Source organism: Trematomus bernacchii, unplaced genomic scaffold (assembly GCF_902827165.1).
Source record: "Trematomus bernacchii unplaced genomic scaffold, fTreBer1.1, whole genome shotgun sequence".
Lineage (NCBI taxonomy): Eukaryota > Metazoa > Chordata > Actinopteri > Perciformes > Nototheniidae > Trematomus > Trematomus bernacchii.
Window position 1 is genome coordinate 10,794,949 of NW_022987851.1, and position 26,433 is coordinate 10,821,381.

Here is a 26,433-nt window from a genome sequence, read left to right on the forward strand (position 1 = left end):
CAGCAGGATAGGAAATGTCTTGCTTTACATGCACAGTAATAACGGTAGCAAGAATGGGGTTGGGAGCTCTATGGTAACCTTCAAAGAGCAGGGATTTGACACTCACAGGAGGTTACTTAGAGATAGGAATATCCATCAAGGAAATGGACACTAATGACCAGTATACAGCCATATGTAGTATACATTAGCGTTTCTTTGAATCACTTAAGACTAGGAGTTCCATTATCAATGCCACCAGTCATTGACTCATTTATCTTAAAGCATAGGGAACATGTACTACAATGAAACACATTAACATGCCCCAATATGAGCCTATACTATTGCTTTTTTTGTAGCACTTTACCTTTGAACAGAGATTAAAAATGTCAAGAAAAGTTAACATTTGGCTGTCTTTTAAGTGTTAGCATTAGGCTGTAGTTTTGGAATTTGCGGTTCTTTTATTCTCTGAATGGGTTTCTAATTGATCAGTTTAGCACTATACTTTTATGTCTTACAGGTCTAACATATGTCCTAATGTTTTAATTGAGTTACACTTTAAATACTTTGTGGTGGTGCATTTCAGAACCCCGCAATAAAACAAACAAAAGTACTTTTTCCAATAACCTCAATTTTGCACAACAAAAGTTAGTGTCGGCATCAGAGCATGACTGAGGCCTGGGCTAAGCATAAGAGGCCTGTCGTTTAACTTGATTGTTTTCACAACATTAAACATTTAAGAAATATATTTAACAACTTTTCAAAGGAAGCAAATTTAAAAGCATTTACAATCAGGGGGGCGGTTGTGCGGCAAGTCCAAGCAGAGGTGACTCAGAGTCAGAGGAGAGAGAGACGGAATGACGCAGGAGCAGGTTGCAGCTACAGGCCAAGACAGAGGCTGCATGCTACATACAAGCTACAGAGGGTTATAAGGTACAGGCTACATACAGAAGGCTACAAACTACAGGCTAAAGGCTGAACTTATTATTAAAGGGTTACAAGGTAGGCTACCCAGGGGGGCTACCCAGGGTATGGCCTATAAAAGCAAAAGAGACAATCTGGTATATATATGCTGAGTAATTGAGATATGAGACACAGGTGAGCAGGATGATGTGGGAGTCAAGTGACCAGGATGAGGAAGCTGTGAGGGCATCTAGTGGACATGGTGGAGAATGAAAAAGCCCAATAGGGGTTTGGGGAAGTGGGAATGTGGCTGGAAGGAGGGACACAGAGGCAGAATGGGCAAAATTAAACAAAATTGAGAAAGTTGTTGTGGCATTTACGTCTTGAAATTCAAAATGTAAAACAGACAGGCATTGGTATATGTAAAATATAAAGATCTATGAAAATCGGAAGTGTTGAATACTGTAACGCAGTGGCAATTGTTATATTGTGTTCCTTAGTATGTAGTACATGTCAATGCTTATTGGAAAGAATGTAAAATATAAACGTATTTTATTCATACAGCACCTGAGTGTTATAAAATGTGCAGGTTCATTTCACAGTAGATTTTTGCATAATAATGCAGGCTGATATGCTTTCATATTGTGTACTTATTTCAACACAGTGCACACCTTAAATAGCTTGGTTAGTGTTAGACCTGTCTGTGAAGCTTAAATAAACAGGGCTCACAGGTTTGAGAACGGATAGAAAAGTGAAAATTAAATCCCAAACAAACAGGGTTGCATTATCATTAAAGATATCTGCAGTGCTAAATGCGACACTGAAGTACAACAAAAAGCATACTGCAGGAAACTAAGGAATCTATAAGCAACAACTGCAATATTGTTTTTTAGTTGGCTGAGAATGAGATTCACCTTAATTTACTAAAGTACACACAAGTCGAACATTACCATTTCCTCCTCAGAATTTCCCCAGTTTGATACAAATGTTACATTGAAATTACAGTATAATTAAGGCCCTTGAGTCTGTTCTATGAGATGCAATAAAGGGCAGCCAGTAGGGGCAACGGAGGATGGATTGCTTAGCAACATACATTACCAACACTGCACAGTGGACGGTGGACACCAGGATGGTTTGGAGGTGCAGGAAGATTCAAATGGTGCAGCAAGATTTGTTTTATATTGTTTTAGTAGGAGGACTAGAGTTGGTTTCAAAGGGAACAAATATCTTGTTTACTGTAACTTGTTTTATTATTTTGGCTTGTGTTTTTAATAAGAAAGAATAGCCATTTATTATATTTCCTTTAACATAACAGTTTTTTTAAAGAACCATATAATGAAAAAAATGAATATGAATGTTTTTATTGTTCAAATGCTCAAATAAGGTGCAATTAAGTGAATTTGACTGAAGTACAGTGCTGACAGCTGCAATAATGTCTGGTTTTACACTGCCACCTGCTGTTTGCAGGTATCTAAGCAGCTGCTTTGTCTAAAGGCAATAGAAATACATATATTTACATTATTTGAATATTAAATGATCAACAGTATATAATTACTAACAGGGGATAGGCTACTTCTAGATCAGGGGTGTCAAACTCAATTGAATCGCGGGCCACATCAGCATTATGGCTGCACTCAAAGGGCCGGTTGTAACTTATATATAAATATATATATAAAATAATGTATTATATTACATTATTAACTCTGCATTGGATTATTATCTGATAGGGTAATAACTTCATAATTAACAACGTCTGAAAGCAGAAGTTTGGGGCAAATAATTGCAAGTCTCTTCAGTGAGAATGTCCCAAAATGATTTAAAAAGAAAAGCTGGAAAAAAAGTCAAAATCAAAAAACAGAAGTGACATTAAAAAAAAAAGGAAGTGACATTTAAAAAAAAGGAAGTGACATTTAAAAAAAAGAGTCAAATTCTGAGAAAAGGGCACATTCTAAGAAAAAAGGCATATTTAGAAGAAAAAAAGTCAAATTCTGAGAAAAAATGTCTAATTTGAGATGCATTGTGGGACATGTAGTTTATGGGCAACGTGCTTCTGTAAATCATCATGTAACCGTATAATAAACATATTATATTCTTTGCAAGCTCTTGTGGGGCCACAGAAAATGAAGTCACGGGCCGGATTTGGCCCCCGGGCCTTGAGTTTGACACCCCTGTTCTAGATGCTTATGAACATTCTGCTATCACAACACTATTCTGCTCATCTTTCAAATTACATTTAATATTTTGCATAAACACTGATTTTGGTCGTATTTGTTTTGTTTAATGATTGCACATGAGTACTGGTCGAAATGAGTAAATGGTGTTGACTCTAGAGATCAGTGCCTGGCACTTTCTGTCTGCGAACCCTCCATCTTCCGCCCTGATGCCCTTGTACTGAGTGTTATTGCTGTTGAACCCCTCAATATAGTCTTACAGGCAACAACACTTTGACACTGATAGATAGTGCTTTGTACATGTACTTGACTACTTTCAGGAAATTGTATTTAAGTCATTGAATCTCTTATTCCTCGTATACTTCTACTCCACAACATTTCAGAGGAAAAATACTGTATTTTCAACTCCACTTGAGTTGAAAATACAATATTTACAAATACTCCTTTGTTTTGTCAGTTGTTGTTACTAACCCCAGAAACCAAGATGTTTTTGAACACACACTATCAGCAAATCTAACAATAGAGCTAAGGCTGACATGATTAGTCGATCATCACCAACTGTTTGATAATCATTTAACCATTTTTCCTGGGAAATATTTTACGGTGCAAGCTTCTCAAATTTGATAACTTGCTCTTTTGCCCAAAGTGAGACCTTTTCAATGCTCTGTTTTGTCCAAACAAATGACCAAACCTCAACATTATACAATTTTTTTTAATACATGAATAATAATTATTATCATAAAGGTTGAAGCATTGACTGATAGAGAAATGTGTCATTTATCTATATTTAACTTTAACAGAAAAGAGGAGAGTACATTTTTGGCTCCACCTACCGCCTGTAAGGCATCGTTGAGGGCTCTTTCCCCTCTACGCTTGTAGCTATGGAAACTCGTCGATGGCAACATCCACCAGTCTGTTCTGCCCCCCATCCTCATAACGTGAACATCACCTCTCAGAGGTGCTGACTGTGTGCTACTGTCACCGACAAATGAGACTCTGCAAGATGGCGATTCCGCGACTCATCGCTTGTTTTGTTGTTTACACCAGCTTAGGTAAGTTATTCTTCTTTCCCCACAATGCTATCATGATAACGTTGTTGCGCTGTACGAGGTGCGGCGACGCTGTAACGGAGTTGTCAATGCTAACGATCCGACACATACGTTAGCTTGACAAAAACATATTGCATTGTAAGGAAGATGTATCGGTATGCATTGCTTTCTTTTACGTTTACATATTCATTGGGGTATTTTTCCGTTTACGGTATCGGTACGTTGTTGTAATGCAAGTGAAACGGAAAAAATACGTAGTTGTAAGAGCATCTGTCATGTTTTAACGGTTGAATTTATGTGACTGTTGGCTGACCAGAGCCGTTGGAAAGCAGCGTTGTAGGAGCGAGTTATTCTCAGGACATTTCCAGGACAAAAAAGGAAAGCAAAACGTTAACTTACGGTCGGAAAAAATAAAAATAAAAATACATGGTGACATACAGTATAAGGAGACCTGTCGTGTCAGCCCCTAGGCTAACATAAATCACATCATCTGCAAGAGCGTTTCAAATAAAATACATCTACTGTACTCTGTGCATTGTGCACAGACAGTGCTTAATAACAGACAATCACATGTATGCAAGTTCATATTGTTAAATCCACTTGTCCAAGGCCATCTCTCTATCCAGATTGAATCCCACCCCAGAGTGTGTGTATGACCTTTAGTGGTCACTGGTCACATGCTGATTGATGATGGTGAGTGTGGTGTTATTAGTGTGCTGAAAATGAAGAATCAGACATGTAGGAGGTTGGAGAGTATGACATGCCTCCTCATCATCATCCCTGCCCAACAACAACAGCTGGAGCTGTGGAGCTGATCAATGCAGCTGATGCTGGCCTGGGTGATGTGTTGCATCTACCCCTGGTGTTTGCTGCTGGTGCGAGGTCACCCAGCTGCAGGGTAAAAATTGGGCCATTTCGTCAGTTAGTGGTGAACCTTTGACCCAGCTCCTCTGCATGCGTAAATCAAATGACAACGCAGGTGACAAGGCAAGGCTTCATTTATTATGTTCTTGTCAGTATGTTTTGGTTCTGGAACTGAGTCTGCAAATGTAGCTCACTGAATCTTTTATACTGCTGCTACGGTGGTGACTCTCTACAAAATAATTAAAGTATTTAGATTAATGTTAACAGTCTAAAATTCTGCCCTCCAGTTTTAGACTGCCCTTAGGTTTAGATAATTAATTAATATATATTTTTTAAATGTATGCTTCATTTAACTTGCACACATTGGTGCATAGTTTAAACTTTTTAGAGAAAGATATGTTAATCTTTTCACATCCAGTTGATTTTAACTCTAATCCTGGATAAATCATTCCACCTTAACAAATTACTATTGTTGTGATTTTGTCCAAAAAAAATGTGAAAAGTGCAAGGAATCTCTATATCTATTTTTTTAGATACCAAACCCCAAATATTTTCAGGTTACATAACCTTAAATTAATTAATTAGCAAAATAGTGTTAATTTCCTTTCATTAAAATGTGTTCTTGATGGAAACAGCAGTCCATCAAATGAAAAAAATCTAACGGTAAATTAACATCTCCCACTAATTCATCCTTAAAAATGTGGTATCTTGTAAAATGTGGGATCTGCACTGGATGTAGTATTAAGATTAGTTAATGAAGCGTGGCACATACAATGCTAAGATGAAACCTACTGGAGCAGTCCTCTGGGTTAGTGTCAGTACTTATTCCTAATCAGTGTCATCTATGTTGCCTACAATGTATTCAGATGACAAAACAACAGTTTTCAAGTCCCTCTTACATTTTCCTCATGTTCTTAGGACAACATGGATGCCTCATAGTTTTCTAATGGAGTGATTAGTTTTTTTGAAACAGTCCCTCCAATAATTTGTGCATCCCAATGGTCCTTGGCCCCTACACCTCTCCGTGCTGCTTGCAGCTATCTCCGCCCTCAGCATACTTGCAGTGATTTCACTGGAATGTCTTGGGGAAAAGCTTTTTATAGATGCATGGTTCAACTATTTTTGTCTTGTTTCAGTAATAGGCATGTTGTTTTCATCTATAGTGCATAAGAGGATTTCCGAATGTGGCCATTTAATAGCGCATTTCTCTCAGAACAGACTGCAGACCTACTTTGTCTATTCATTACAAAAAAACAGGGATTAAAATTGAGCCTGTGTTTGCTTTCCAGCAAGCGCTGAGATTATTTTCGTAATTCAAAAATATTGTTTTCTCTTAAACCTACATTGTGTCACTGGGGGACCAACCATTGTTGTGCGAATGCTTTTATTCTAAGCTCGTATTAGTAATTAGCTCGCCATTGTCATGTTAATTAACGGTGGTTATACTTTCCCACGGCCTACTTTTTTAAGAAAAAGAATTATGTCTACAACGTGCCTGATTGTGCAGTTGGTGCACACATTTAGTTTTGTAACTCTAGTTTGCATGCACCATACTCCAACTTCTCAGTATCAGTTATTTTGGACTGTAAAAATGAAGGATTTCTATGGAACATTTTGTTGTTAGTTTTGGTAATGTTTGGCCAAAGAGAGAAGAGATTACGATGACATTCAACAAACCTCTAAGGAGGTTTTGTTACACAGTGCTTCAGCAGAACAGCATTATTAAAAACGAATTTCCTGTGAACTTAGAATAACACATTACACACCTCAATGTTGTAATCATTGAAATGATCACTGTTTGTTGTTTTAATGTAATGATTCTGCAGTGTGCTCGTAGCAGCTTCTATCAAACGATTGAGTTTACAAAAGCGCTGAGGTTTTGTTTTCGTCTCCTTTTTTTTGGTCATGTAAACTTGCAGTATGAGGACAGCTTCTGTCGCCATTGTAGATTCAGCCCACAACTCTTCTGTCTGTCTCACATATGCCAAGGGAGCATTTGTTGGACGAGCTCTCCGTGTCTCCCGGGATGTCCAGTCACAGCTGGGCTAAATATAGCTTCTTGATGTACAGGGTGGGAAAGTCAGCAACAGAGACGGAAGCTGAGACCTGGGAGTCACATCTCCTCAGTCAGTGTCCGCAGCTGTGCTATATGAGCGGATGCTTTGGCAGGACACACATTTTCATCAATTTCATCGTCTAACATGCTAACTATACATCACAGGATCACTGGTGCGGTAATGGGGCTGATCTGAATAAATAGATAGTTAGTCAGAATGTACAGTGCCTTGGGCAAACAGGAGGGGATGTCTGTACAAGGCCTGCATGGATAATTATTGTTATCTAATTCCAGCCATCGTTTAAAACCCCTTACTCCACTGGGAGCCATAATGCTTTCATTACTCAGCATGGTTGCTGTTAGTCGCATGTGTACCCAGTAATTATTGCTTTAGGAAGTGGCATCGACACACTAGGTTGAGTATGGGGTACCAGTTGAATGCGGAAACCTGCTTTTTTATCATCAGCATTTAAAATCAGACACGTGGAATTATGTGTACACTATAAATTGTAATTTTCACATTTTCTTAATTCGTTGTTGCACACTCTTTGATCCGCTCTCGTTCATTTTCCCCTTAAATCGGCATTCGGCTGGCCCATGTTTGACACAACTTGTGAATAATGCCCCTTGCCATTAAACTGGCATTTAGAAAATAACACTGATTGCTCAAAGCAGTGCACTCAAGCATTGACCTTAAAATAAGTATATCTCATGTGTTGTTTGTGCCGGGGGGAAACACGACGGTTGATTAAATATGCTTCCAATTTAAGCACTTTCCCGCTGACAAGTTATGTTCATGCTCCTGATTTGTTTTGTTCAGGGATTTTGATACATTATTTATCCTGTAAACCTCAGTGTAAATGAGTGTCACCATTTAGGGAAGAAGTGCTTTCACTAAACCTGAAATTAAATTAAATAAAACCAATATCTTTCAATGTTTCACAATGTTCTAATCTAATGAGTGGCTCATCATTGACCAATTACAGCTATTCCTCAGAGGCACATAGTCATCCAAATACTAGTGATATTGAACTAGCATTGCACATGCTCATACGCTTCAATTCAGATTTGAATCAGACAACCATATCCACTTAGTTTCTGAGAGAAATGTCTCTATTTTACTTCAATTGACTAATACGCAGATCCATTTTGAGACTTGACTTGTGTTTTCAGGAGCTTTTTGCCTTTGATATTCAGTCATTGAAACAAATGCTCAGTTAGACTGGGTCAGATGATTTACTTCAGCATTTAAAAACTCTTGGTTTGACTTCTGAATGATGGTGCTTATTCTCCTGCTGCATTGTTCCCAAACTGTAGAGACTGTGTCTAACATTCCTCCCACACTAGCTCTCCAGAGTGCGTCAAAGAGCGTAAAAGCTGAGAGTCAGCACTTTGACTTTAGCCATGGTTTCATTCAATATGAATTGCATAAGAGTAAAGCAAAAAAAGAAGAAAAAACAACAACATATTTGTATTGCGTTGATTTATCAGGTAAAACTTGCTCTCTGCTTCCAGGTTTCATCACCAGCCAAATTGTTATCCAATTTAGCCCTATAAAAGGGCCGAAATAAATAAATCTGAGTCAGTTTATGCCTTAAATCTTAATTTTTTTTTAAATCTTAGTCATTTTGGCCCCAGGTGTTTTTCTTGTTAACCAGAAATACGAAGTGATTATTAAGAAATGTTTACTCCAGCTCTCTGAGAGGTTCTATATTTATCACTCTAATCCACTGGTTATTAGGCAACATGCCCAGTTGATAATGTCTGCTAATGAAAACTCATGTGTGTGCCATCAGGGTTACTCAGCATTAAGTGTCTTCTTTTTTTATTTTGCAGGTCTCATCCCATCATCACTCGGGGTAATCCTCCGAACCATGGACAAGATTGTGTGGGCGAATGAGTTTGAGCGTGAGTTGCTAAAAAAACACTAACCTATTTAGCGAAAATAGCTTTTCTTTTCCTGATGCATTCTGTTTTCCCCACAGCAATCGAGCTGACCTGTTTAATAGAGTCCATCTCAACAAACAACCCGAGGATTGAATGGAAAAAGATTAAGAACGGTGTCCCCAGCTACGTATACTTTCAAAACAGGATAGCAGGTAAACCGCTTGAAAGAAAACCCATCCACCATTCGACCGCAGCATTTCAAAGTAATGTCTCAGGACTCAAGCTAAGCTGAATGAATGGCACCTTGAAAGAACTTGGCATTGAATTCTGTTTTCCCAACTGTGAAGTCAGGCTGTGTATATGAATGAGCAATTGTAAAGTGTTTTTTCCCTCTTTTAAAAGGGGACTTGGACCAGAGAGCTCAGCTCAGAGAGCCGGCCAACATCCTGATCTTCAACGCCACCCGCTCTGACACTGCAGAGTACCGCTGCGAGGTGGCCGCCATCGAAGATCAGAGAGACTTTGATGAGATACTGATTAGTCTCGCAGTGAGAGGTATTGGGAGCGGGAACCATACATCACTGAAAGGGCTATGATTGACTTACAATACATCTAAATGTACCTTGTTGCACGTTAATACATTTACAGAAAATTATAATTGCATTTCAGTGTTTATATTAAAACCGTATCATCTCATTTTATGGTTTTTTAAAGGAACAGTTTGACCGATTATTTGCTTCCTTGTCAACTGTAGATGAAAACTTGTAAATATGAAACTTCAGCCAGCAGTTCCACTAATTCAGTCGATCAGTGCTTGTGCTTTATCAGTAAGGATTATTCGACATACTTAATGCTTCAAGTGATTGTTTTAATACATGTGTGTGTGTGTGTGTGCGTGTGCGTGTGCGTGTGCGTGCAGTGAAACCTGTTGTTCCGCGCTGCAGCGTGCCTGAGGCGGTCACAGTTGGAACATCCACCGAGCTGCGATGCCTGGAGAACGAGGGCTTCCCCGCTCCTCTGTACCGCTGGTTCCACAACAACGAGGAGCTCGCTCAGGACCCCAAAAACACCCCCAAGCCGGTCAACACTTCCTACAGCATCAACCCTGACACTGGAGGCCTGGTGAGAAACACAGGGATTAGGATTAGCAATATTTAACATTACGTTCACTACAATATTTGAAATGAACTATCTCTAATAGCATCTATGTCAATTAAATGTTGAACAAGTAGTTTCAATTTTTATATTCTATTTGTGGATGGGACTCTTTAGTATCAGGGATAAATTAAATCTTATCTAATGTAAATGTGAAAAGCTTAATCTGAATAAAACCTTACCCATCGTATGACTAATAGCAGGATTACTCCATGCATGAAAAGAAAGCCAGAGAGGAAGCTAAACCTAAAACTGGCAAATGAAAGAAAGATAATATTGCATCCCAAGCTGCGGTTATGTGTTTACTTCAAAGACATCATAAAATAACAAGCATGTAACTGAACATCATAAAATGTACAAACATGTATAAAAATGTAATGTAAGAACCCGATATATAAGACTAGCAAGTGTTTACAAAATGTCATAAAAATGTATCCTCAGCCAAATGAACAGTAGAAATGTGTTGACAATGCAGCTGTCTGTCATTGCGCTGAAAAAATGCTGAAATTGTCTTTTTAGAAATTTCGAATAGTGAAAAAGGAGGACGCAGGGGAGTACTACTGCCAGGCGAAGAATGATGCCGGATATGCACAGTGTCCCTCACAAATGATGGAAGTCTGTGAGTGTCTAAACGTCACTATTTTCAATCCAACACAAGATATCAGAGTTTATTTTAAGTTTTTCTAGGGATCAGCAGCAAAGGTCTGATAGCTTTCAGCACCATGTTAAATACATGTAAACAACATTTACAGGAACACAGATCATAATAGTTGACACATCTTCGGCAACTTAACTCTGTGTCCTCTTTCAGATGACGTCGACATCCTGGGGATTTTCCTCAAGTCCTTTGGTGGAGTGGTTGTTTTCTTCGGTTTGGCTGGCACCATTTGTCATTCCCTTAAGCGTGGATGCTTCTCTAAAAAAGGGCATAACGAAAAGTGAGTGTAAACTTTGAAGAAGGAAAGAGGCAATATGTTATTCTGTCTTTAATGCCACAATACGTTAAGGATGTGCTATTTTATTATGTGTTTTTATCCTCTTTATTTTAGCTACAACTGGCCAGCACAGAATGAGGGTGTTGAATATGGCAATGCAGATGAGGTAAACAGAACAAACACAGCAAATGATACTCTCAGGATCAGTTGTGCATACTCAATTTATAATTACTGTTCTTCACAGGGCCATTTTCGCCACAAGTCTTCATTCATAATTTGACGGCTGAGACGGAGGACAACATGGAAGCAGGACTTAATTACAACTGTCGAGGTTAACTTGCTACAATGATGCTCCAGATGGTGAAGTTTGAGGTGTGAAATGGCACATTATTCTCTAATGCACATCAAATCCAAGTCAACTGATTGCCAAAGTATTATAATATCATTTTGTTGCCCTACTTCTTGTTTTTTATAACTGGGTAGCATTTTTTATTTTCGTCTCTGTCTGATTTAAAAGCTTAGTTTTTTACTAGTTTCGTTTATTTTGACACATTTGCAACTTTGTGGAGTTTGATAATTGGCCCACGGTGTCATCGCAGAAGATGCTGGGAGCTACATTCCTTCACAGTTTTTGGAACAAATCCTATTTTATAATTCTTAAACTTTTTACTGAGGACATAGAAATTGTTTTACAATAAACACAATGAACTCCTTTACATTATCTTTGTTCTTAAGATAAATCTGTTGCGTTTGTTTCACGTTGGGAAGAGTTGAAACCTTTTTTGTATATACTGTCGTTATACAGGCAATAGGCAGCAGACTGTAAAAGGCTCATAAGCTCAAATTCAGAAGGCACAATTTATCAGCCTTTCTTATATTCACAGATGATAACAAGTTAAACAAGTACATAGTAACCCGTGAGTTTGAATACCATATATCCCAGTATGCTGCAAAGTCAATATGTACTATAAAGGTGGTGAAGTATGATTTATGGAGTGCTGTTTCTGTGTATAAGTGACCTTCTGTGCTTTACTAATTATTTGGTTGAGTATTGGACATATTGTCCAGTTTTGACTCAGTATTTAATGTAAATAAATGCATACATTTTCTTTTGATTTTAATACATTGCACTCCATACCTTATTGTAAATACTGCATCAAAACTGTTTGTTGGAAATACATTTACAGTATTTACTGTTCAGTGTGTTAACAGTGTTGAGCCTGTCATTTCAAACATTAGTGTCAATGATTTGTGTAACAACTCAGGAAATGTTGTATAATGTCCACTGTTTTTTGTTGTTATTAATGCTTTATTTTCATGTTATTTTGGTACTATTAAATACGTTTGAACCATACATGTTGTGAAGACTCAAATGTTTCATGCATATTGTCAAATTGATTTTGAGAAAGCTAAGAAACATTCATACATTGGCGGGTGTCAAGAAAAACATAGGGGAACATATTAACAACATCCAACTATTTGAAAAAGGCTAATGAAAGAATAAAGTAGTTTGTCAACTGTAAAGAGATAGAAATATGTTTGTTGCCAAGCAGGTTTCTGTTTTATTCACATAAAAATAATTTGCTTTGCTGTGTTAGTGCATGATTTAAACATAGAATGAGAAAATGAAATACAAAATGAAGCAATCACAATAATCAAGAAACATAGAAGAAAATTGCGGCACTATAAAAATATATACAATATATCTGAATTAAAATGAAAGAGCTATGCAGTTTTTTGAGTTGCAATTGGCAGAGAAATGTACACATTGTCCAAGGATAGTGTTAAGGTAAACAGTATGGCTTAAACAAATATGCAATGTAATAGATGAGAAGATATTAATGTAACATGTAATGTTCATGGTAGAGGATATAGGTCCATGGCTTTATATACATAGTCTCCATATAGCAATTTGAAAACATGTATTCACAATAAATGAATGCACAGAAACGTTGTTATTACAGTGTGTCTTATTAGAGGTAAACATATGTACTCAAAAAAGTTAAAGTTAAACAATATGAATTTATGACTGTGATTTCAGTGTGGGACTGCTACTTGTATTAACAAAAACGGGGCTGAATACTTATTTTTTCACCACTAACAATACATTTTTAATAAATATAATAATATAAAGAAGGCCTTATTTCCGGTTTCAGAAACCATCATTAGGTTTTATTTTGAAAAACATCCACCCGGAAGTAGTTAACCTAATGCAGGTGGCGTACATCCTGATCATTTGACAACATTCAACGTCTTTTCTTACAGAAAACAAACATGTAATATAACATTCACACAGCGAAACTTGCCATCACTACGGAGCAGACTAGTGTGTGGCCTGTGTGGACCGTTCAAGATATTCAGGTCAACAGAAGAAAAAGGGAAGCTGCTAATTTGCTGATGGACGTGTTATTGTGCGTTTTCCTTGTGCCGTCGTATTGCTATTTTGCTTCGTCGGTATGGACATGTAGCTAATGTTGAGTTTTCTGTCAAATATCGTCGACTTTTTCCATGTTGAATAGTGTGTGTTGTGCTCCGATAGGGAACTGAGGTCGCACACAGGCCTTATTGTGTGTTTGGTGTTTTTCTAGTTCAAAACATTGCAAGGGTTTTTGTATTAGTTTGCTAACAAGGCGTTACGATAAGCAAGATGAGTTTCTTTAGTTTTGGGCAAAGTGCAGAAATAGATGTTGTCCTGAATGACGCTGAAACGCGGAAGAAAGCTGAACACAAAAGTGAAGATGGAAAGAAAGATAAATACTTTCTTTTCTATGATGGCGAGACTGTCAGTGGAAAGGTGAATGTGACACTGAAGAACCCCGGAAAGAGGCTGGAGCACCAGGGCATCAAAATTGAATTTGTTGGCCAAATAGGTAGGTTAAAAAAAACTAAGATATTTGTATACATATTTTTACCAATGATTTCATACAGTTCATGTAAACAACACAGTCAATCCTGTGGCAACACCCATGTTATGGAATATAAATATAAAAAGCATTTAGATTAGGAAGTAGGGAGAGTACACATTGTTATGGGGAGTGGAAACTGAACAGCATTTAAAATAAATATGAATACACATTGCTTATCTCTTTATGCATATGTAGTTATAAAAATGAACTGTTTCTGTGTAATAGGGTTAGCTAACTTTAAGATGTTGTTAAGAGGTGTGTTTATCAAGTTGTCAATCATCATAACATTAGAGTCACAGAGCTTAGCATCCGAATCTCCCCCAAAAAGATAAAGGCTAACACAAAGTTAAAACATGGGGAACGTATTTTAATTACAACTACCACTTTACTGAAAATATTTCCAGAAGACTGTTCTAACCACATTTTTTTGTTAAACGCAAGCCATATGTATATGCTACCAACTTGTGTAAACTCTTATTGTATTGTTCAGATAACAGAATAGCTAGAAAAATCAATGGGTTATGTTTAAAAACCGTGTTACAAATGTTGCACGCGTATTCTTAAGACTGGAGACTGGTATGAGAGGCAGAAGCTGGGGCCAGGCCCTCTCTGGCATCATCAATATATTATCCTTGGACCTTTGCCATGACTGTGACAGAAATATAGCAACACCCTCCCAACAATATCTCCAAGCAATAGAACATTATAGATAGGGGCCAATAAATAACTTAAAGTGCAACAAAAAATGAAGGTGATATTGAAGTTTAATCTCAAACTGTTGATGGATGCAAGGATCACAGCAAACATAACATTAAGATAGAAAGACAAAATGGCCCATTATATTATATTATATCATATCTGCCCAAAACTCTTATTACAACATCTGAGCCTTTTGAAAGTTTCCAATGTAAGGGGTAAATGAATCTTAAAGTTTGTTTATCTTATATTGTGTTTGTTGATAACTTCTTTCTGTTCTAGAGCTGTATTACGACAGAGGAAACCATCATGAGTTTGTTTCCCTGGTGAAAGATCTTGCAAGACCGGGTGAAATAACTCAATCGCAAACCTTCGACTTTGAGTTCACTCATGTGGAAAAACCGTACGAGTCCTACACAGGCCAGAACGTCAAACTAAGGTGTGTTTGATGATTGACTCTGGTTTATAGGCTGTGTAATAGATTATTGTAAGTGTCACTCTCTAACCTTTCATATGCAAACAGAGCATTTTAACTAACACCTGGTGTTAAATGATTGGTTATATGTGGAACAGTATTGTTTAAAGGCTCTGTGTTTTCCATTTTCAGATATTTTCTTCGTGCCACGGTGACCAGACGACTAAATGACATCAGTAAAGAGATGGACATTGTGGTCCACACACTGAGCACCTACCCTGAACTCAACTCCTCCATTAAAATGGAAGTTGGCATTGAGGACTGTCTGCACATTGAGTTTGAGTACAACAAATCCAAGTAAGAATTATAGGGATGAAACACACCATTACTGAATAATCTGTTGCCATTTATTTACATGAACCGACTTTTAAGTTTTAACATTTTTGTTTATGTTAAGTGTCTTTTCTAGAAAGAACATTTTTAAACCCAAAGTTTGAAATCATTGCAAATTCAGTTCAGAAAATAATCCCACACTCGGAAGACAAAATAAACACAGTGTTCCTAAATGGCTTTCAGCAAACACAAGTGTAAGAGTGTACAATAGTGGTTTAGTGTGTTTCAGAGAGTGTATAACCACATCAGTCATGGAGTTTAGGGCTGCAACTAACTATTATTTTCATTATTCCTAATATATTTAATTAACTATTCGCTTTGTCTATAAACTTTTAGCAGATTGCAAGTTCCAGAGGCCAAGTGTTTAAAGCAAACATTAGTACGCAGTTACTAAACAACTTGTTATTAAGCGCCCTCATTTTAATTTCTGCTTGTGTCTTCTTTTGACCCCTACTGTAGGTACCATCTGAAAGATGTAATTGTGGGGAAGATCTATTTCCTGCTGGTGAGGATTAAGATTAAGCACATGGAGATTGACATCATCAAGCGTGAGACAACAGGCACTGGCCCCAGTGTGTACCACGAGAACGACACCATCGCCAAATACGAGATCATGGACGGTGCTCCGGTCAGGGGTAAACGGCAGTTATTAGTAATTTGAGTTATTTTACTAAAGTGAATATTCATATTATCCAACCTCTAACAATGTATTTCATATTTCAGGAGAGTCCATTCCCATCCGGTTATTTCTGGCTGGTTATGATCTGACTCCCACGATGCGAGACATCAACAAGAAGTTCTCTGTGCGCTACTACCTGAACCTGGTGCTGATCGACGAGGAGGAGAGACGCTACTTCAAACAGCAGGTAGGTTTCTGATGTTTCATAATAATCTCACTAATGCCTATACTTCTAAAGAATATAAAAAACATTCTTGGAAAATACTAGCTGTGTCCCAATTATACTGCTGTACATACTACTTGTAAGAAGCTGAGTATGTAGTCTGAGTATTAGGTTGTTTGGAAAAACATTTAGGATTAGATCTCAGCTACATAAAGAGGACACATTGAATCTTGAGAACAGCTTCTCTTTATGAAGTTTGATTAATGTCTGTCAGCACATTAAATGTATCACGTTCTGTCTGCATAAAATAGCACAACAGGTAGATGTTTGTATACTTACTGCAAAAACAGTAATAGTTGCGAAAACCGTAAATTGATTGTCAAACATGTGTCATTTGGGTTGTTTGTCAAGCCAAAGAGAAACATTTCTAGTTCCTGCTGCTGTTCTGTTTTATTTTGTTTTAAATGAAATATGTTAGTTTTGGTCTGTTGCTTGGAGTAAAGTAGCAATTTTAAAGAATTCATTTTAGCTGTGAAGAAGTGCTACTTATTTGTTTTGCTTTAAAATTGTTATCTTATTTTTTGTTTACACACAATCGTAGTCAGTATAGCATTTCATTTAGCTATACATTAAATGTATTATTTATTTCATGTATTTGTATAGCAAATCACAAAAAGTTTAATAGATCAATTAAATTGTTTTAAATATACAACACTGACTAGACAACAGATAACAGTAATCCACTCTAGTTAATAATGGCATGTGTGTTGACAGTAGATAGACAAATATAAATAATATGATGATAAAATAAAGTGACATCACTGATGAGAGCAACACGAAGATTACTGACATGGTTTTTACCTTTCTATGGATAAGGAGTCAGTAAACATTGAAATAAATTAATATTAACTGAAAAACATCTCTCTCTCCCCCCCCCCCTCCCTTACCTATGCAGGAAATCACACTGTGGAGGAAGGGTGACGTGGTGAGGAAGAGCATGTCCCATCAGGCAGCCATCGCCTCTCAGAGGTTCGAGGGCTCGGCCGCCTCGGAGAGCGCTCTGGAGCAGGCTGCGAGGGAGGAGAGCGGGTAGGTGGCCGCAGACCTCCAGTCTTCGTCCACTAGACTCGGAGGTTACCGTCAACTATACTACACCTGGTGAAGCAGCCGTTTTATTAGTAGCCGCTGCTGGTGAAGGGAGGAAGAAGGGAGACCGACATGCAGTAATACATGCAGTATGTGAACAATGAAACAGTTTGCATGAGGCATTTGAAGCAGCTTCAGGCTGCTGGTCTTGTCCTTCAATAATGCATTTTCTTTTCTTTAATGGGAATCAAACTAATCATCTGTTGCAATATCCACTGTGTTAAAACCTTTCACGTGATATTATGGAATTTTTAAGCTGTCCGTTTCTTTAAATAATGCTTTTTTGGAGTAAACTAATTTCTAATCTCTTAATCAATGCAACTGAATTTTTCATGCATTTTCTGAAATGTATCTCCAACATTCCACCTTTAATAAATGCATTCCTAACACTGTTATAAGGTCAAGAAATCTGAGATAACTTTGCACTGCTTTATCTTGCTGAACACATTTGTCTTGTTTTGATTTGTAAATATGACTAGCTAAAACCTTTTATCCTGTTCCAGCTTGTGTACTTTGATTATACATTACAGGATGCCACAGAGTGACCATTCATGTTCATGTGCTTTGCATCAGCATTCCAGTGGTGTTAGGAAAGAGTGTTTGTATTAAGGTCTGATAGTATGAAATCCTCTGTAACATCTTCATTAGACTTGAAAGTTGTGCCTAAGTGTACCAAGCAAATGAAATCCTCCTGCCTCTTTAACATACGTTTAGTCTTTTAACCAGAGAAAGAGTTACAGTAGAACTATCTATCTTTTGCTAAATGCTAATCAAGTATTCCTTGTCCCTGAAGTGAAATAAACTGATGCCAAATGGAAGAAAAAACAGATCTCAGACTTTGTTGTTTTCCAGGAATTTAAGTGTTGGCGACATGATAAACCTTAACAGACAGGGTGCAAAATGATGGACCATAGTGCAGACTGTGAAATAAAACGTTGCTTCTATACACAAATTGAATAATGGCAATAAAAGAAGGCTCGGACCCCTTCTGTGAGCAAAGGGCAACCCTAAAAAACATTACAAGCTTATATACTGCAGTTGTTTTCTATCAATTCTAAGGCTTTGTATGCTGTGTCTAAGCAAGTATCACCCAGAGGTATAGGTACAATCTGGATAATAGCCATCATTTGACAACACATTTATTACTTCAGAACAAAAGAGATGTATGTTTATGCTGCTTCATGATTTCACTGCATCCTCACATCATCTGGTTCAAATCCTCACAAAGGCTCCTTATCCTCCAAAGTCAGGATAAACTCAAACTCCTCTGCAGAGAAAAAGCAGAATGAGGGTTCATAAGCAGCCCAATGCACACTGAAAGATGCGTTCACTTACCAGTGGTTAGGGGCTGCACAGAGAGCCTGGCTCTGGTGAAAAGTCCCATGTCCTTCAGAGGCCCACCTTTGGCTCGGTGCTGCAGGTGGTACTTCTTCAGCTCAGACAGAGGAATATAACGCTTTACCATTCTTTGATATTGGACGTCTACCTAAAAGAGAAGAAAACAAGGTTAACCTTTATGTTCAATTATTTTATGAATGTATATATTTTTTTCTTCTTAAATGGGGGTTTACCATGCTCCATTTGGGGTTGTCTGCTTTACTGTTAGCATCAAAATGGATATCTTTCTTGTCAAACTGAGTGTGGTCCACATAAGCTTCCTTTACAATCTAGAAAAAATAAATCCAGCTAAATATCATGTTTGTAGGTTTGATTAAATCATTATAATATAATCAGCAGGGGGAGAGAGTGACTTACTTTCATGATTCCTGCTATCCCCGGCTCCTTGCAGTTGCTGTGATAAAAGAAAGCCAACTGCCCGTCTTTCATCTGCCTCATAAAGTTGCGTGCCTGCAGATGACGGAAAAGTCCATGAACAGAGAGAAGAATATATAAAAAAAAAAATCAAAAATACTTTATAGATTGGTGTGTTATTTCAGGTAAACAGCTTTTCATAGCAGTAGCCAGTTGTGTGGATTTACCTGATAATTGCGCACTCCGTCCCAGCAGCCAGTCTGATCAGGCAAAGCCTTCAGTTCCTCGATCCCAAACTGAAGGATGAAACAACAAGCATCAAACGAGTGCAGCCCACTCACATTTTTAGGAAAACAGGCTGTGCTGATGAGGCTCTGTACCTTCAGGTCAATCTCCTTCTCAAAGCGGCTCTCGGGCTCAGATTTCATCAGCCAGCGACAGTACTGCGGAGGTTCTGAGCTCTCTTTAGTTTTTAACGGCTCAACAGAAGCTGCAGCTTTCTTCTTGCCTCCAACCATTTCGTCAGCGTCATCATTGACTTTGCCTATTGTTGCAGCAATAATTGTCAATCATTAGAAAAGAATGTACCAGAAAATACGTTTTACTCCCATTTCCTTTGCTTACCTGAATCTGCTGTTCTTTTACTCACTCTGGACCTCGTCTTTGGTGGCATCTCTCAATGTCTATAAAGACACATGTTTCAAACATAGAGCAGCGTCCATAACAGGGTTGATATGACAATATACAATATGCCTTAACAATAACATCACGTTTTCTAACATTCTTACAATTTGTATACCATAGCTGTGCATAGCGTTTTGTATGAATGTAAGGAATCTGTGGTAAAGTTTGATTGAGTTTGGATATTTAAAGACAGTTATAAAAAATACTCTGATCTTTGTATTCAGTTTCACAGTGACAGCATTCAAAGTATGGTTGGCTCACAACTAAACCCCTTGCTTAGGGATGATGAATAAAATACCATTAGAATTACACAAAACCAATATTTTTTTTCTGTTCCTCCATGATAACTTGCCCATATTAGTTACATTATATTTTCCAATACCTTTGGACACAACTCTTTTTTTTTTTTTTTTTTAATATATTGGATTTTGGTCCCTTTTGTATTTAATAGGAACATTGTTGAAATAAATTACATTTTTACAGTCTTATAAAACAACTGCTAAGTTTTTGAACCACTAATTATTTAAAGTAGAAAACACACAACGATCCTGTAAACAGAGGTTGATCCTAATCTTCAAGTGTTGTTCAATCTTCAATTTAGTCAATCACATGATATCGAAGCTGATATCCAAGAGTTTTCCATTTAAAAAACTTCGGATATGATAAAAGATGCACTAAAACCTAATAAAAAGAGGTTTGTATTACTTGTGCACTGCATTTGCATAAGCATGCATTGGTCTGGAGTCGCACTACATGGAAAGTATTGAAAACAAACTCTCCTAAAAAAAATAAACTTATATAATATAATAGAAGAAGCATTAAGTTCAACGTTTTCTGTCCAATGTGGTAATAATATGTGGGTTTCATGGAAGCTATTGGTAGGTAATGGAAAAACGGTGTGCCATATTAGACACATTTACTATATTTGTATTACCATAATGTTCACTAATATAAGCAAGTTGGAACGGAAGCATTGAACATAATATTGGTTTTGTGTCATTGAAACTGTACTTTAATGGTGGACTGGACCCTAATATAAGGGAATACCTGCAGTAAACAAAGAGGGCTCGGAATGTAGAATACATAGTGAATTCCAATGTAAAACTAACTTCACCCGTACATGGATGGCAGATACTAGCTAGCTTCAAGAACTCTTGGCAACACGTGTAAACTAAACGCGCCAGGCATTTGAAAGTAATACAGATTATAATGCAGCTCTGTCAGTAGTGCAACATCTCTGATTAAACACTGATAAATCATACCTGTAGCTGAGCAATGTTCCAGGTAAGCAGTCAACCATCAAAACCCGCGGTGAAAGCAGCAGCACGTGACGTCAACAAACGTATTGGTGCACTTGATTTATTGCCAGCTTCTCCCGTTTGTGTTGTAAGAGATAGATGTCCTTTGGAGTCCTTACCCTCCAAAGTTCCTCAAAGGGAGCAACTAATGACCACTTTCACGAGCGACAGGAAACTATATTTCTCAGCAGATGTGAGCATCAGTATAATTGCATGTGATTTTATCAGAGAAAAACAGGAATAATATGTTAAATGAATATGTTACCCGCACCACAAAGATGGCGGTATTGCGCTTTATACGCTGAATGCCTTCCGCCTTTAAAGCCCCAGAAGAAGAAGCGGCAGCGGCAGAGTGACATAACGAACACATCCCACATTGTGGAGGTAAACATGGCGACCGTCGGACCTCTAGCAAGGATTGCCAGACTGGGCTCCAGCATCTGCAGGAACCATCGTTTATATTTTAACAGAAGCACACAGAGACGAGGAATAGCTTCTTGTGTCGACCGTAAGTCCCAGACAAGTAAAACTTTGAGCATTAGTTTAACGTCATAGGACAGCTGTGTGTTATTGTGAAAGAAAGCCTGAATGGCACTGAACTTTGTTAGCTACCAGACCGGTGTTGGTGTTTATTATTGACTGTGAATAAAACACAATAAAGTAAAATCACACATCCCATTCAGGGCTTTAATGTTACAGTTACCGGTACCTAGCTGTCATTGGTTAGTTTTACACCGCCCCACTCCTAGACAGGTCTTGTCAGGGAATTTGCTAGTTTCCAATGCTTACTTATTGCTGCATCCTATGCTGCTTGAAGATATACACGACAGTTGAAGTGTAAAATACACATGTTACCTTTATCATGTAATACAAAAAGCCCACACATAATACTCCCGTATCTGTGCATGATGGAATATTTTCCCTTCCATATTGACCACCATGGTATATATATGCTCTCTGCTCTTTGTTGACAGCTTCTCATGGACTCACAGATGAACAGAAGGAATTTCAAAAAATGGCCTTTGACTTTGCGGCCAATGAAATGGCTCCACACATGTCAGAGTGGGACCAAAAGGTATGTTTGAGAAAGCCATACAGTCTATTATATATATACTATACAGTCAGCTGATGTCAAGGCATAACACTTCACCATCCCACAGGAAACTCTTGGTGAAATGTCCCATATTGAGCACCTGTAAACTATCTGGTTTATATATGGAGACAAAATTGAGCTCTCATTACTGTCTTTCTGGAATTTTTCACCTGTTAAAAGTTACTTCAGCTCATACCTGACTGTGGAGAACCTGCATGTCTCAGCAGCTTTTCTTTTACTGCCAACAATAGTTTAATCCGATGCAAATACATGATGTAACAGATAATTATTTTTCCAATGTGCACAGTTATAATTTAACATAAACATTTATGGGTGTTATTTTTTTTCCCCCCAGGAAATCTTTCCAGTAGAGACGATGCGAAAGGCAGCCCAGTTGGGGTTTGGTGGGATCTACGTCCAGCCGGAAGTCGGAGGATCGGGTCTCTCTCGGCTGGACACATCGATCATCTTTGAGGCCTTGTCCACAGGATGTGTCAGCACTACAGCTTACATCAGCATCCACAAGTAAAAACCCCCTCTTATGTCATAAATTACTTGGACCTGTAATTAAGAAAACGTTGACTTATTTGTCTGTGTATAATGTAAGGAGGACAAAGGTTGACTTGAGGCTGGTTGTGTTGGGTCCAAATAACCAAATGTACTGACTCAATAGAAAGTTTTGTAATTTAAAGGACACTTTTGTTTGGCAAATTATCAGAACTGAGAATCATTACATAATCTCAAAACAAATCAATTAGACTTTTTTCCCAGATTAATTTCATGTATTTGCCTCCCAATTCAATCTAAGCTGTTTTCTTTGCAGCATGTGTGCTTGGATGATAGACACTTTTGGCAATAATGAGCAGAGGGAGAGGTTCTGTCCTGATCTCTGTTTGATGGACAAGTTTGCTTCGTATTGTCTCACTGAACCAGGTCAGTCCATTGTATATGTAAAAAAACAAAGTATAACATAGTTATTTAGAAACGTGTCAGTCATCATCACAATAAACCTGTGATCTTTGACTTCAGGCAGCGGCAGTGATGCTGCTTCACTTCTGACCACTGCTCAGCTGAAAGGGGACCATTACATCGTCAATGGTTCGAAGGTAATTCCACACCTGCCTATTCCCTATCTGGTGTTTGGGCCTTCATAATGGTTACATGTTTTCTAAAAAAAAAAATCAGTAAGCTAGAAACATGTCTGTGACTTTCAGGCCTTCATCAGTGGTGGGGGAGACACAGACGTCTATATTGTGATGTGCAGAACAGGAGGTAAAGGACCTAAAGGCATCTCTTGTCTGGTGGTAGAGAAAGGAACCCCAGGCCTCAGTTTTGGCAAAAAGGAAAAAAAGGTAAAGTCCTTTGATTGCTGACTTTAATGATTTTGCTCTGGAGCTAGTGTTTGCTGGTAGCCACTAGAGGGCAGGAGTAAGTCACAGTAACCGTTCTACTCTCTGCTCTCAGGTGGGTTGGAACTCCCAGCCGACCCGGGCGGTGATATTTGAGGATTGTGCCGTTCCAGTTATCAATCGGCTGGGTGAAGAAGGACAAGGATTCAACATGGCCATGAGAGGCCTGAATGGAGGAAGAATTAATATTGGTGAGGAGGAGAACACTATCAAAGTACAGTAGTAGTTACCAGTGTGTAGTGATGCCCAAATATGTAATTTATACCCATAGCTAGATAACATGACATCATCTTGATATTTGAAATGCAAAGGTCCAAAAACAAATGTTCTGCATAAGGTTTAAAAAAAAAGTGGAGATTCTAGGTGGTTGGCTTTAATTCAAGATTATTACACTTTAACAAGAGGAAATAACACCGTATTCCTTTAAAAAAAAAAATCAATAGTCAAATGGAAGCAAACTCTAAAAACGTTTTTTTTCTGTTATCTTAACATGACCATCAGCAGCTTCTTAATCTACAGTTTCTATATAAACTCTTCCAACAGCCTCCTGTTCTCTTGGGGCGGCACATGCCTCGGTTCAGCTCGCGAGGGATCATCTGTTAGTACGCAAGCAGTTTGGAGAGACACTCTCCAACAACCAGGTTAGAAGATCCCTCATCCACAATTAGGTCACATTTCCTGCCAGTGATAACACGTTTTTCTTGAATTTGCCACTGTGTTTCACCCTGTGTTTGTTCATTTGTGCAGTATCTTCAATTCAAACTGGCAGAAATGGCCACCAAGCTGGTTGCGTCCCGCCTCATGGTGCGTGAAGCTGCCACAGCGCTGCAGGAGAACCGGTCTGATGCCGTTTCTCTCTGCTCTATGGCCAAACTCTTCGCCACAGACGAGTGCTTTAATGTAAGTAACACTCAGTAATACTAGAGGAATTGTTCAATAAAAAACTCATTTTTTAATTCATTTCACAGATCTGCAACGATGCTCTCCAAATGCACGGTGGGTACGGTTACCTGAAAGACTACGCAGTGCAGCAGTTTGTCCGAGACATCAGAGTGCATCAGATCCTCGAGGGTGAGCCTTTTTAAGAGTCGCCTTAGTCTGGTTTTTCATGTGTATCAGATTATAATCTCACAGATTTCCTCTTATAGTTGATGTGCTTGTTTTGTTTGTGTGACTCATACCCTTTGTTTTTTTTCTCCTAAAGGCACAAATGAAGTGATGAGGATGATCATTTCCCGTAATCTGCTGGCAGAATCATGATAAACCTTTTCCCTGGATATTTGTGTGAATTGAACAGTGACCATATTGTTATGGTCTTTCTTCCTGTTGCTGTGTGACTGGTTTCCTAAAGTGTAAAAGGTCATTTAAGGACGTGTGGTAAGCCAGTCAGTAAGGCATAGGTTTTTCTAGTATGATATTAGTTATTATCTTCAAATGTTTAACTACTCTGTTGCAGCAAGGCTCAAGGGATGACCATTTAACAATGTACACAGATTTCCAATAACAGCTGTCATTCAAAGAGGACGAATCCCAATGACATTGGCAATCCCTAGCTTACTTTACATGTAGTGCCACCTGCAGGTCAACATTTCCTCAGGTCAACATTTCCTCAGGTCCAACACTTCCTCAGGTCCAACACTTCCTCTAAAAGCAATAAATAAATTACAGGCTATCATTTTAAAGAAATGCTTATACTGTACAGCATATACAAAATGCTGAATAATGGCACATTACACTAACATACAAACCTTAGCATTCAACTCAAAACAAAGCTGAAGTTATGTACAATTTAAAAAGACAAAGCATATTTTATTTAAGTACAGACCGCAACTAATGAACAATAACAATGTTTGACAGAAAGAACACCAAGGATGTGCAGCCATGCTAGCTCTGCAGTGATGCTGATGTTTTGCAGGTTTGTAGTTTACCCCGTTCACCATCTTAGCTTAGCCTGTTAGCATGCTAACATGTGTTACTTATAGGAATCCCACACGAACTGCAAGTATTTGGTCCTAGAAAAAAGTAAAAACTTGACCTGATGGTGGTGCTGGGTGAAAATGTAAGGGATCACAAGTTGTTTCAGACCTGAAGGGACCATGACATACTTTACCAAACATTTCAACCTGATGGCAGTGCTAGAGAAATCATTGGATCACCAAATTCAGTAGCATTAATCCTGTTTGCGTCATGTATAAAATATCCTGTGAATCCCTTTAATAGTTGGTGGATTGATATTGGAATCACCTTGCTGCCAACGTGCTGGTAACTACACCACATGGTCACAGACACCACCTCTAATAGATGTAATGTTCTAAGAATAGTTAAAAAAATTGTTTTGTTTTGATTTTTAACCGAAATATGTTCTGCAAAGCTGCTAGTGTGGATATATTGTAATCTTGTTTTTCTTTAATAAAAAAAAAGAAAGCTGCTCCTTACTACAGATTCACACAATTTGTGACAAGTTTGGATTTTTTTCCTATTTTTAAAAGGATTTAACAAACAGTGATAAAATTGTGTTTTTTTGCACTGGATATCACAGATGTATATTACTTGCAGTCTCAGCATCTCTGTGCCTTAAGTGGCCTTTTAGATCTCCTTTATAGTCAAGGTTACTGAATTGTTACCCATCCATGACGTTTGAAATGCCACAGTGGGTTGGGTATTATGGGCTATGTATTGTCATATTTCAAATTATGTCTGCTGATTACACTCCAAATAAAATAATCTCAGTTTACAGAAAAAGGAATCAGCCTTTTTATTGGCAAACTTAACTAGGTATTATTTACATTTCATGTCATTAAAC

General features: G+C 38.0%; 4 protein-coding genes across 6 annotated transcripts; 3 read left to right on the forward strand and 1 right to left on the reverse strand.

Annotated features, from left to right (window-relative positions):
• The first annotated feature begins 3,924 nt into the window (after positions 1-3,924).
• Positions 3,925-12,350, forward strand: jam3a (junctional adhesion molecule 3a). Its single transcript, XM_034113225.1, has 9 exons — positions 3,925-4,102; positions 8,856-8,927; positions 9,005-9,118; positions 9,309-9,461; positions 9,826-10,028; positions 10,581-10,680; positions 10,873-10,999; positions 11,111-11,162; positions 11,241-12,350. The coding sequence occupies exons 1-9, from the start codon at positions 4,039-4,041 to the stop codon at positions 11,274-11,276; spliced, it is 921 nt and encodes a 306-aa protein (XP_033969116.1). The 5' UTR covers positions 3,925-4,038; the 3' UTR covers positions 11,277-12,350.
• Positions 12,351-13,202: 852 nt separating this feature from the next.
• On the forward strand, positions 13,203-18,219 carry vps26b (VPS26, retromer complex component B). 2 transcript variants are annotated; one of them, XM_034113046.1, is made up of 6 exons: positions 13,203-13,866; positions 14,881-15,037; positions 15,206-15,370; positions 15,863-16,041; positions 16,130-16,272; positions 17,204-18,219. In XM_034113046.1, exons 1-6 carry the CDS (start codon positions 13,644-13,646, stop codon positions 17,339-17,341), a joined length of 1,005 nt encoding a protein of 334 aa, XP_033968937.1. In that variant the 5' UTR covers positions 13,203-13,643; the 3' UTR covers positions 17,342-18,219. The 2 variants fall into 2 exon arrangements, with proteins under 2 accessions (XP_033968937.1, XP_033968938.1); XM_034113047.1 differs by having other exon boundaries at positions 15,866-16,041.
• A 16-nt stretch (positions 18,220-18,235) lies between these two features.
• Positions 18,236-21,393, reverse strand: thyn1 (thymocyte nuclear protein 1). Its single transcript, XM_034113049.1, has 8 exons — positions 21,093-21,393; positions 19,771-19,829; positions 19,527-19,690; positions 19,374-19,442; positions 19,150-19,242; positions 18,966-19,061; positions 18,730-18,880; positions 18,236-18,661 (listed from the first exon to the last, which is right to left on the reverse strand). Exons 2-8 carry the CDS (start codon positions 19,817-19,819, stop codon positions 18,615-18,617), a joined length of 669 nt encoding a protein of 222 aa, XP_033968940.1. The 5' UTR covers positions 19,820-19,829; positions 21,093-21,393; the 3' UTR covers positions 18,236-18,614.
• Positions 21,394-21,480: 87 nt separating this feature from the next.
• acad8 (acyl-CoA dehydrogenase family, member 8) lies at positions 21,481-26,376 on the forward strand. 2 transcript variants are annotated; one of them, XR_004554516.1, is made up of 12 exons: positions 21,481-21,636; positions 22,103-22,203; positions 22,577-22,746; positions 23,045-23,154; positions 23,251-23,327; positions 23,436-23,573; positions 23,686-23,821; positions 24,174-24,271; positions 24,378-24,530; positions 24,599-24,701; positions 24,835-25,227; positions 25,261-26,376. XR_004554516.1 is itself a non-coding variant. In XM_034113045.1 (11 exons), exons 1-11 carry the CDS (start codon positions 21,519-21,521, stop codon positions 24,888-24,890), a joined length of 1,260 nt encoding a protein of 419 aa, XP_033968936.1. In that variant the 5' UTR covers positions 21,481-21,518; the 3' UTR covers positions 24,891-26,376. The 2 variants fall into 2 exon arrangements, 1 of the variants encoding a protein (XP_033968936.1); XM_034113045.1 differs by having other exon boundaries at positions 24,835-26,376.
• Positions 26,377-26,433: the final 57 nt, after the last annotated feature.